Source organism: Ursus maritimus, unplaced genomic scaffold (assembly GCF_017311325.1).
Source record: "Ursus maritimus isolate PB19 unplaced genomic scaffold, ASM1731132v1 scaffold_7, whole genome shotgun sequence".
Taxonomy (NCBI): Eukaryota; Metazoa; Chordata; class Mammalia; order Carnivora; family Ursidae; genus Ursus; species Ursus maritimus.
Window position 1 is genome coordinate 25,122,972 of NW_024426885.1, and position 11,595 is coordinate 25,134,566.

An 11,595-nucleotide genomic window follows, 5' to 3' on the forward strand; every position below is an offset into this window, starting at 1 on the left:
TGATTATTATAATTATTATGCTATATAACAGCTAATAATTATATTAATAATTAAGACGATTAGCTTATTAATACTTATTATATTACAATAATAATTATTAATGCTGCTGACATCGATCCGTGTTCTTGTACCTCCACACCTTTGCTCAAGCTATTCCCCCCTCCCCGCCACATAACTTCTTTCCCTGCCCCCCCTCCCACCTCCACCCCTCCAAATCCCATCCATCTTTCAACATGGACTCTCGCCGTGTTCAGGACCGCCTTGCTCTGAGTCTGTGACCCTGACCCCCAGTGCTGGCAAGCTTATCTGTATCTACTATGAAGGAGGCCTGTCTCACTTCCTGGACGATGGGGGTCAGGGGGCAAAGAACATGAGCCCTGGAGTCAGGAGGCCGTGGGTTCAAACCCTGGCCATTCCACAGACTTGCTGTGTGACTCTGGGCAAGTCACTTCACCTCTCTGGACCTTGATTTTTTTCTCTGCAAAATAGGGTCATCTTAGCTGCCCCGCCCACCTCTCCAGGTTGTTGTGAGGACGCAGGGAGTTTATAGATGTGAAAGAATTTTGCAAACTTGAACACCTGATCCCAACATACGGTCTTATTTTCTCTTATAAAAGCCATAAACACTACTGTAGGAGATGACCAGCTCTTTTCAGCCCAGTGGGAGGCCAGACACTCTGGTTTTATCTTATCCCAAACACTCTAATCCTGGATTGCCAGGGTAGTCCTCATTTAGACTAGCTTATATGCATGCACTGAACAGGGCTCTCTCTCTGGGGTAAAGACGGTGGGAGCCAGTTTGAAGGGTGGGAAAGCAGGTGGGGAGGGGGCCTCAGTGAGAGAGATGATTGTAAAACAGGGCAGATGTGACCTTCTCGGGGTCCTTAAAGGGGCCCACTTCCCTCATGTGCCTCTTCCCTCCAGGCTTGGTCCAAGCCCACTTCTCTGCTGGGAATCTTTCTGTCCTTCCCACCTATATACCTGCATTTCTCTCACTCATCCTTCAGACCTTGATTTTAAAGCCCACTTTCTCCCAGAAGTCTCTCTGGCCCCGGACCAGGTTCAGGGCCCTGCTATAGACTCCCAGGGACTCCACCCACACACCCCTAACAGAGCCTCCAGCACCCAAGCAGCCTCTCTCAACTCTGCTTCCTCCGCAGAATTCAGCGCAAAGGCCCTGAGGTGCCCACTGTATGCAGGACACTGATCCGTCTTCTCCACACCCAGAATGGTTGAGAAGAGAGCCACTCGGATCATATTCTGTGCTCTGTGGTGTAGCTTTCTGGCAATGAAAGGCTGCAGGGTTATTTGTGTTTGTCTCCCTGATGGACCCTGAGCCTCCCGGGGGCAGAAACTCTTGTCTTTTTTACTTCTCTTTCCCCAGTGCCTTGCTCAGAGCACAGAGCGGGTGCTCAGTACGAGTTGTTGAATGAACTGCCACTGTTCAAGTCTTCAATCCACTGACCAACTGGCAAGTGTCCAGCGAGTACCCACTCTGTGCCTTGCCCTTTCTGGTGTCCTGTGGAGAAACCAGAGAAAGAGAGGACTAAAAAGGACAGCTTCCTTCACTGCCCAGCACCAGGATCCCACCCACACCGCATGCCTAAGAACCTGCAACAGCTCCCCACTTGCCTGCAGGAAAAGGCGAAAAGGACGGTCATGAGAGTTAATTCTTTCTTTGGTGTCAAATACTGCATCAGATGCCCTTCACATGCGACCTCACCTCACCCTCCTAGTCCCTGCAAAGCGGGTGTCTGGAGGAAGCAGGCTTCAAGATGGCCCCAGTGATCCCCACTTCCCCCTCCTGGCAGTCATCCCCTGTGGCAATTCTGTCCCTTTGCATGTGGAGTAGACCTAGCAGCTAGCTTCTAATGAATGGAATACAGCTGAAGTAATGGGATGTCATGCCCAAGACTCGGTATCAAAAGCCTTCAGCCTCCATCTTGGTTACTTTCTCTTGTCTCTTTTGGGTTTCTGTCTCGGAGGAAGCCAGCTGCCATGTGGTGAGGTAACCCTGTGCAGAAGCCAGTGTGGCGAGGGATCAAGGACGGCCGATAACCACATGAGTAAGCTCAGATATGGATCCCCCTCCAGACGAGCTCTCAGATGAGACCACAGCCCCAGCCAACAACTTGACTGTAACCTCCCAAGAGACATTAAGCAGGAGGTACCTAGCTAAACTGTGTCAAGATTCCTGACCCACAGAAACTGAGATAATGAAATGTTTGTTGTTTAAACCACTAAGTTTTGGGGTGATTTGCTGTACAACAGACGTGCTCTGCAACAATACAGTATCAGTTAGTCCCACTTCATAGATGAGGAAACAGAGGCTCTGAGAGGTAATAACTTGCCCAAGGTCACATAGCTGGCAAGTGGCAGCTCTGGGTTCTGAATTCAGGGAACACACTGCAGCCGCCCTCAGGGAGCCCCACCTCACTGGCCAGCATGCTAGTCCCCTCTCTGCTACATGAATCCTCTGGTCCCCTCTAGTTGGTTTCTCCACGCCCACCGCAGTCACCACGTATATCCACCTTTGTGATTCAGGGTCAGGGGCCATGTTAGGCCTCTCATCTCCCCTGGGGCCCCGGCTATGCATACAGCAGGCCCTGCTGCTCCCTGGAAGACTGCACGAATCCATGATGACGAGCTGGGTGAAGGAGGACAGCAGGGAGTGGGCAAGGTCAGCACCTTCATCACCAAGTTAATCTGCACACACTGAGCCTCCAGCTCCCACTCACCCTGTGACCTCCCAATCTGACATTTCCAACAGCCACATGTGCATACAGTTGTGCCTCCCCATAGCCTCATTGCTGGGAGGGGACCAGCCCTCCTCTTCCCCCTCCCTGATCCTACCCCAAGATTCCATAAGGGGATTCCAGATGATAACTATTCCGGGTTCATCTCTGGGCCCCTGCCTTCCCAGCACCTCCCCAAAGCCCCCAGGCCAGGCCGAGAGACTGAAGGGTGGTGGGGAGCATGGCTCGGTCACATAAATCCATACGCCACACAGACCATCACACTTAGCTTCCCTTACACAGATCCACACTCATGCACGTGTACATGTGTGCACACACACAACCAGAGGGTGTGCCTGATGGTGGACACAAGACCCATCAGGGCTGGAGGAGGCAGAGAAACTCTTGGTCCCTGGAGGCGGCCAGGTGCATGTGCGTGTGCATACGAACATACCGAGGCCAGGAGGAGCCTCCACGGAAACCTTCATAGAAGCACAGCCATTCACAGGGTGTTTGCTACGCACAGGTTTACTTAATGCCCGTGAGCTCACTTAATCCTTTCTACCACCCTTCAGGGTAAACCTTACCATCCCCAATGTACAGAAGAGGACAATGTACGGATGAAGGAACTGACCCAAAGTCACACAGCCGGGGGATCCAGATTCAAACTCTCACCAAGAACACCTGCCCCACCGTCCCCTTCCTTTCTAGCCTTGCCTGGCTTCACCGTCCAGCTCAGGTCTCACATCCTCCAAAGCTGTCCTTGACGGCTCCATCCCACCTGTCCCCCAGGCCACCTGCAGCTCCAACTGCCACATGGCCCAGCCACAAAGAGCCTCTACCCCTCACTCTTCCCTCTTACTCAATGACCAAGAATCCGCTGGGTGCCCACTGGGGGCCAGGCACAGAGCTGGGTTAAGAGAACAAGAGGATCTCGAGCTAAGCCACCACACCTGCACGCTCACCTTGGCCTAAGCCTCCAGAGCTGCGGCCAGGAGACCCACAGCTCCCTCTGCGCTAATCCCAGGTCTCATAAGGCCATGGGACGCCCTTTCCCCTGCTGCCTGTTAAGGAACCTGAGAAGGAGAAGTGGGGAGCCAGCTGCAGAAGGGGCAAGGCCTGACTTTCCCCCTGAGCACCAGCTCCATGACCTCAGCCCACCATTTCCCCTTCTGGGCCACAGCTTCCCTCTCTGTGAACGGACAGAATTGGGGACCAACTCGCAAGTCTGTGCACCCCAGCATCTAGGATTTGCTGGTCCAGAGACCAGGCTGGGGGTGCCACATATGTCTGAGGGAATATGTGTGTGCCATCCGCACATCAACCCCTCAGCCCCGGGCCTACCCTTGCCGGTGGGGGAGCACTGACGGAGGTAAAGGGGGAAGGCAAAGAAAGAAGAGGGGAGGGCAGGGGAGGTCCGGGGAGGGGAGGCCTCTCAGTATGGCTGCTGCCTCCTTCTGTGCACTCCACCCCCCCCCCATCCTGCCCTCAAGACTGGGAGCAGCTCTGGAAATCTGCCCGATGAAAGACATCAAGCATGTAACTGCCGAAACCATTTTCCAAATGGGGATTAATTTCTCCCATGGGTCTCCTGCCAGGCTGGTCCCAGAGGAGCCTGACTCCTCACCACCAGCCCTCACACACAGACACACACACACACACACACTCACACACACTCACACACACTCACACACTCACTCACGCACACGCCCCTCTCATGCAAACACTGACATCTATCACAGAATAACAAGGACATGCGCCACGCACAAAGTAACACAAATGTGGCTGCCCACATACGGAAACGCAGACACGACACGAAATCCCTTAAATAGTAGATAGGTACACATCACACGGTACACGTCACACGGTACACACACACACAGAGGCCCAAACACAGATACACCATCTGCAGACACCAGAAACACCGGCAGCCAAAACATGTCCACAAACACACTGCTAGAAACCACCCCCATACACACACACACAGTCTGGGGTCACTCTCTGTCACAGCCCCCTCATCTCTGTCACCTAGCCATCCAAAATCTTCAGTGCGCACCAAACCCAAATCCCAAGGCCCACAGTGAAAATACAATTGAGAACTATGTAAGTATTCCCAGGGAGTCAGGCTGTGGGCTGAGAGCGCCCCTGGGAAGGAGCCATACCCTTGTATCTCCCACTTCTCCCCCAAACCCACCCCCCCCGGAAAGAGGCAAAACCAGAGCCACGGAGGCAGCCAGTGCATGGGTGCGGGCATGAGCAGCTGTGGATGTGGGCAGGACGTGTGAGGACGGGCACACACAGGTTCCAGCTAAAGGCCCACGTGACACAGGCAAAGACGCCTTCTCCACAACCCCCAACTCCCCTCTCCTACTCACGTTGATGGTAGGTTGAGGCAGGGGCTAGGGCCAGCTTGGCGGGAGGCCCAGCCTAAGGAGTGGGGTCCCGGCTGAAGGCAGGGGAGGGAAGGAGGGCAAAGCAGATGAGGCATTTGATTAGCGTTCGCGAAGGTCCACCCAGCCTGGATGCCCAGCTCCTAGAGTCCTCGGCCCACCCAAGTATCCTCCTGTCCCGGGGGCAGAGGGAGGGACTATGACTCTGGCCTCAGAATGCTTTTCCAAGCCCTTGTGGTTCTCCGTGTTCACTTCTCACACCCTCTTAAGCAATCCTCACAATAGTCCTATGAGGAGGGCACTACTATCAGCCCCATTAACAGACGAGAAAACCAAGGCTCAGGAAGACACTTGCCCTCACTATAACACGTATCTACGGGCCCTGGAGCAGGTACTCTTGAGGGCCCTGGAGCAGGTACTCTTGAAGGCCCTGTGCTGTCTGGGGTGGTCTCACGGTCCTCACTCCCCTCTGAAGCCTCCGCTCCAGGCCAGCTGGAGGACAGTGTGCTACGTCCTGGGCCTGCTCTGAGGGCCTCTCTGTCCTTCCCAGGCCACAGGCTTGACCAAGTCTGCTTCCAGTGGAAAATGCCAGTCTGCTCCACCCCTCTGCCAACAGGCCCTGCTGGGGCCAATGAGCCCTGAGAGGAGCCCCCGCCCCATGGACACGCAGGGCCAGGCCCAGGTCAGCCCAGTCCGAGTCTCGGGCCAAGGCCCAGGCCACTGGCCGGCTCCGGATTATGTGTCTTCCAGGACCTTCCATCTGTCACTTAGCCCTCCAGGCCTAGGACAAAATTTATTTCCTTTTAAGAGAGCCAATGATTTGCTTTTCCCATGTCTCCTTTCCTGCCTTTTTCTTTTTTAATTAGAAATTACTCTCTCAAAGTCCAGAGCCTGGAAGGGAGAAGCCACCTGGTCACCAGTCCCAGCCACAGCTTCCCAATCACTTCTACCACCACCCTCCCTCCCTCCTGGGCCTCGCCCAGTTCTTTAGTGCCCACTGGACTCAGCAGATGGAGGCTGCCCATCTCCTATTGCCCTGTCTGAGGGGGGAGCAGGGGACACAGGGAAGTGTGGCAGGGACTGCCCAAGGTCAGCCCACACTGTTCTGGCCCCAGCCGGTTTGTACAGAAAGCCCAGCTCCTGGGGCCCAGCGATGACAAAACAAGTCCCTGGGAAGTCTTTCCCTTCTGGGTCTGGTGCCACATCGGCCATGTTACTCCCAAGACCACGGCGCCTGAGCCAGGCAGATGGAGGGGCCAGGAACCCGGGCGAGCAGCAGCTCTGCAAGTAGGGAGCCAGTGCCGTGCTCCTCCCTTCCACCCCTTCACCTGCCTGCCCGGCCGTCTGTCTGACCGTGGATGTGAACCCAGGGGTCAGGAGTTCACTGGCCTCCCCCACAGAACACACACTTTGAGAACTGAAGTCAGGCAACTTGGGGGGCTATCACTTGCACATCTGGATGTTGAGGCATAAGCAGACACAGGTACACACCCACAGACACCTCGAATGCACCCTTGTGAGCACAGACACCCACACACGCACTCACGCACACACACGTGTGCCCATACATCTCTCCATGTGCCCATCATGGAACACGGCGCTGACCTCTGTGGCCTGCATTCCAGGACCTACAAACAGGTCCCCCCAGCTGTCTACCTATGGTTTGCCTCAGTTCTAGGAGAGGAGGATATGGACACCCAGGACCTCACATCCCGTGTGGGGGCTGGTCAGCACCCGGGAAGGTAAGAGGACAACAAGACTTTGCGGGGAGACTCAGCTGCCTGACCTCTGCTGGCTACCAGGGAAAGCCCACTGCTTCCCGCTTTCCCCAGCCCCCCTTGCTCTCCCCCACCCCAGTGCCAACCACCCAGAGGCACCCCCTCCCATGGCTCCACAGCCCACCAAGGAGTAAAGAGGCAGGGGGATGATCCTGCCCTTGCCCAAGGGCCCCTGGGCCCCAGCCTCCCAGGTGGTCCCCAGGCTGGGAATGGGCAGACCCCCTGGCATCAGCTGGGGCCTTACCGTGGAGGGTGCTCCGGGTGATCTGTCCCCCCATCGCGGTCAGCGGGCAGCACGGCCACCTTCGTTTGGCCAGCTGGCCTCCTCACCAAGCCACCCTGGCCGCCAGCTCCCCTCCTCCTGCCCCTCCTCCTCCCCCGCGGCCGGCAGCCGGCATGGCAGGGCGAGCCCGCCCCTCCCGCGTCCCCACGAACTCCCTCCTGCACACGGCTGCCTGCCCGCGAGGCCAGCCCCACACACACACACACACACACACGCACACACGCGCACGCACTCACGCACACGCAAGCACACCCCTCCGGCCCTGCTCGCCGCCTCCGGCTCCCACCCACTCCCAGAGCCTCCCCCACCGCCCCGCACTGGTACAGGCAATGGGATCTGTCATGTTTATTTACATAAGGAGGAGGAGACTGGAGGCTTCCTGAAATAGCCGAGCTCCAGAAAGCACTGGAGATGCCCCAGCCAGAGCAGACACACACACACACACACACACACACGCATGCACACACATGCGCACACACACATGCTCATTCCCCATCACACACTTCATCACAGATACCCGCGCGCACACAGCCTCACCAGCCACCCGGGCTTGCAGCCATCCACGTGCCATTAGGCACCTACTACATGCAGACCTTGGACAAAGACAATGAGGGGACCATGGTGAGCAAAACACACACTGTCCGATCCTCAAGGGGCTTACACTCCAGCTAGTGGAGCTTACTAACAAACAGCTAACATGGCTTCGATCTTCTTCCAGGCTCTACGGCAAATGCTTCAGGAGAATTAACCCCTTCTGTCCTCACTGGCTGAATGAAGAGGTCAGTATTATTGTTATTATCAATAAGTACCATGATTTTTATTATCTCACAGATGAGGAAAGTGAGACCGAGAGAGGTTACCAACCTAGAAAGTGGCAGGGCTGGGAAGCAAACCCAGGGGATCCAGGGATCCCCCGAAACACCACCCCTTTAATCGTAACATATACAAGCTCACCCCGACACACAGAGACGGCACCACCTGTCTGCGCCACATCACACGTACAAGCCCAACGCGGGCTCTCAGAAGCATCACCGTTATGCACACTGAGCCGCCTACTGCCCACCAGACTCAGGGAAGTCAGGCACTGCATGCACTCTCGTTTCTACTCCAGATGGCAGAGGCTACTGGTAGGTCCGTTTTACAGAAAAGTAAGTTGAGGCTCTGAAAGGCTCCGGAAATTGCATGACGTGCGTGACCCACCAGGTCAGAGGCAGAGCCAGGACTCGAGCCTGGGTCTGTGAGATAATCTCCCAGTTCATCACCCTTTGCAGGCTCTCTACAGGACAGGGGCCTCTCGCAGGCCCTGGCCCAGGACCCAGTCCTCAGGCTCAGGGATCTGGGTTCCCAGGGAAAGATCTGGGTGGGGAGGGAAGGCCAGTGGGCGGAGGCTTGAGGGCTGGGGAAGGAGCTATGGCAAAGGCAGGGGCTGCCCCGTATCAGATGGGACTCAGAGGCCTCCACACTACAAAGGGCTGTGCTGGGCTCTGAGCCTTCACCTTGACACCCTGCTGTTGCCACCCCTGAGGAGGTCTGGGGGAGGGGCTTTCAGGCCTGACCTGGGGTCATCAGCCAGAGGGCCAGGTGGGCCCTGGGTCAGTGTCCACAGACCCAGCATGCTAATCCTCCTACCAGAGCAGAGGCATGGCTGAGCCTTCTCCCTGGGATAAGCAATGACCCCCAATCCACAGAAGGCTGCCCCTTCCTACTGGCACATTGTGCTCGTGGCGGTGCGTGGTCCCGGGTGCTCGGACCCACACGCTCCGGGGCGCACGCACCCAGTTCCTCTGGGGAAGGAAGCTAAGTCAAAGTCTCACAGAGAGGAGATAACCTAAACTCCTTTTGTGGGACAAATAATCATAATAACAGCAAACACAGGACTGACTGTGCGCCAGGCAGTTCTAAGCACGTTACATACACTAACTTATTCAATCCCCATGACAATTCTAAGGGATAAGTTGCATTCTTATGCCCATTTTACAGATGAGGAAACCAAAGCAAAAAGAGGCCGCTCCAGAGGCTGTTCTTGCAGCAGCAGAGTCCACCCCCCTCATCCTGCCTGCCTCCTAAGGCACCTGCCTGGGCCCTTCCCAACTAACCCCTTTCACATGGTGCCCCCCCCCCCAGTCTTCCCACTCCCTGAGCACTGGGAACACGTCTTCTGGGAAGCCTTCCTGGGGCCCTGGGGGTAGGCTGAGTCCCCCTTCTTGGAGCTTATCTTTCCGGGAGCCCAAGGCATGCCTCTCCCAACCCTCACCTCACTCTGCCCTACCAGAGACGGCCGTGCCTAGCTGCGGTGCGACTCAGCACTGCAACCTCCCCAACATTTATGAGCACCTACTGTGTGTCAGCCACGAGGCTGGGGATGCAAGGGATGATAACAGCAGACAGGCCCTGGCCCTCGAGAACTTGCAGGCCAGAGGGAAACGTATTGATCAAGTAGTCTCACTAAGGAACCTATCATCACAATCCTAGAGAACTGTGCTGAAAGGAAGGAGCAGGGCTCTCGGGGAGGCTCAAGGCAGGCTTTCCTGAAAAGCAAAGGTGAAGGGTAAGTAGGTATGTCCATGTGCTGTGGAGGTGGCTTTGAAGAGAGCGAGCTCCAGAGTGAGCACAACATGTCCAAAGGCCCTGTGGCTGGAGGACGCCCACACATTCAAGAAGCAGGGTTGGCACGCCTGGAGCAGGGACAGCAGCAGGAGCCAGGGGAAATCTTCCAGTGGCAGGCAGAGATGGTCAAAGGACACTCCAGGAGGGCCTTGAAGAGCAGGGTGAAGACTCTGGCCCTTTTTCTGAGAGCAGCAAGGGACCTCTAATAGAGTTCAGCAGAGAGGCAGCAAGACCAGACCTGCATTTCTAAAAGGTCATTCTGCCATCTGGTGTGGAGAATGCGTGGAGGAAGAAAGGGTGCAGGGGGAGAGAGCAGCAGGGTGAGCACGGGCAGGCCGGACCCGACTTGCCCTCATTCCTCTCTGGCCTAGCATCGTGCCGGCATGGAGCAAGCGCTCAGGGAAGATCTCCGGAAACGGAACTGAGTTCATGTCATTTTCTGGAAGCAGGACTGGGGGTCAGTAACAGGCAGGAATGGGGACCGAGTGAAGTCCTTCAGGTGGGTGGTGGCCCTCCCTCTGGCCACTCCCAGTGGACTGGGAGGTGCCTGGGTGGCCCCCGGCCTTTACAGCACCATTGTCTGAGGGGGTTTCCTGGCAGACCTGGGTCCTGCTTCCTACGATCCACTTCCCCAATTTAAATAGGAAGTGGCAGCGTCCTGGGTCTGAGGGGGCCCCTACCGCCACCCCAGAGCGGGGGGCCAGGCCTCCGCAGATGAAGCAGCAGCCAGCTCTAAGCCCTTCTCAGTTTCATTCATTGGGCATCACATAAAATTTCATTTGGCCAAAGGCTTCTGTTTCTAAATGGGTGAGAGAACCACTGGCCTACATCATTCATTCACTCATCAAGCATCCGCAGAGTGCCCATGATGGACCCACTGGTGAGCAAGACCCAACTGGCTCCCTTCAGAAGCCAAGCAGAAGCCATGCTGGGATCAAGGAATGCAGTTCCTTTGGCTCTGACTGAATTATTTCAGTGTTCTGTTCTCTGGCCACAAAGGACGTGAAAGGGGACGTGAAGGGGTGGAAAGGATGTGAACAGGAATGGAGAAGCTATAAGCAAATCTACAGCAGAGGCTATAAATGCTACCGTGTTTTGAACACTTACTGTGTGCCAGGCACCATGATACGTTATCTCACACACACAAATTACCTATTCCCCACAACATCCCTGTGGGATTAGAGTCATGCCCATCTTGCAGGCTATAAAACTGAGCTCAGAGAGGCTACGTGGAAGGCAAGAAAAGCTGGGGCTCAAACCCAGACGGGCCTGCGTCAAAACTCATGCTTCACCCAGAAAAGGTCAAAGGGCAGGTGCTCCTCTTACCTGGGAAAGAGAAGACAAGGAAACAACAGACCTTCTCCTTAAGGAATTCTATTGGGAGGCAGGGCCTAGGAGATTTCCAATGAACAAAGGGGAGACAACCCAGCGTGGAGCTTAAATGAAGGTGGGGAGACTGTGGACTGGCATAAGACTGGACTTCTTGTCTGCTAGCAGGAGAGACCATCCTAGAAATCTTGCAGAAAATAGACATGTCCATGACCTGCATGGGGGCTGCAATGCTTTAGAGCCCACAGGCAGAAGGCAGGCCTGGATGTACCCGGGGGGAGCAATTTGGTGTGGCAGAAACCCTGCCAATCTTCAGAAAGAACCCCCTCCCTTTCCACTAGCCCCCTGCTGCATCCGCTCTCTGGCTGCAGGGAACCACCACCCCCTCAGCTCTCTGAACCCACTCAGCTCCTGAGACCCTCCTCTCCCTGCCATCTCTCTGTCTTCTGATTTCTTTCTGCCTGCTCCTCTTT

The 11,595-nt window shown here is 55.8% G+C and overlaps 1 protein-coding gene across 2 annotated transcripts in view; it reads right to left on the minus strand.

The window, feature by feature from the left end:
* Positions 1-7,455, minus strand: part of NEURL1 (neuralized E3 ubiquitin protein ligase 1) — a 30,942-nt gene extending 23,487 nt beyond the window's left edge. The window contains exons 1-2 of one of the 2 annotated variants that reach the window (XM_040624630.1): positions 7,148-7,455; positions 1,466-1,519 (exon numbers count right to left, since the gene is read on the minus strand). In XM_040624630.1, the coding sequence (XP_040480564.1) occupies positions 1,466-1,519; positions 7,148-7,181 (88 nt within the window). In that variant the 5' untranslated portion in view covers positions 7,182-7,455. The remainder of the gene's footprint in view (positions 1-1,465; positions 1,520-7,147) is intronic. The other variant, XM_040624631.1, reaches the window with a different exon arrangement.
* Positions 7,456-11,595: the final 4,140 nt, after the last annotated feature.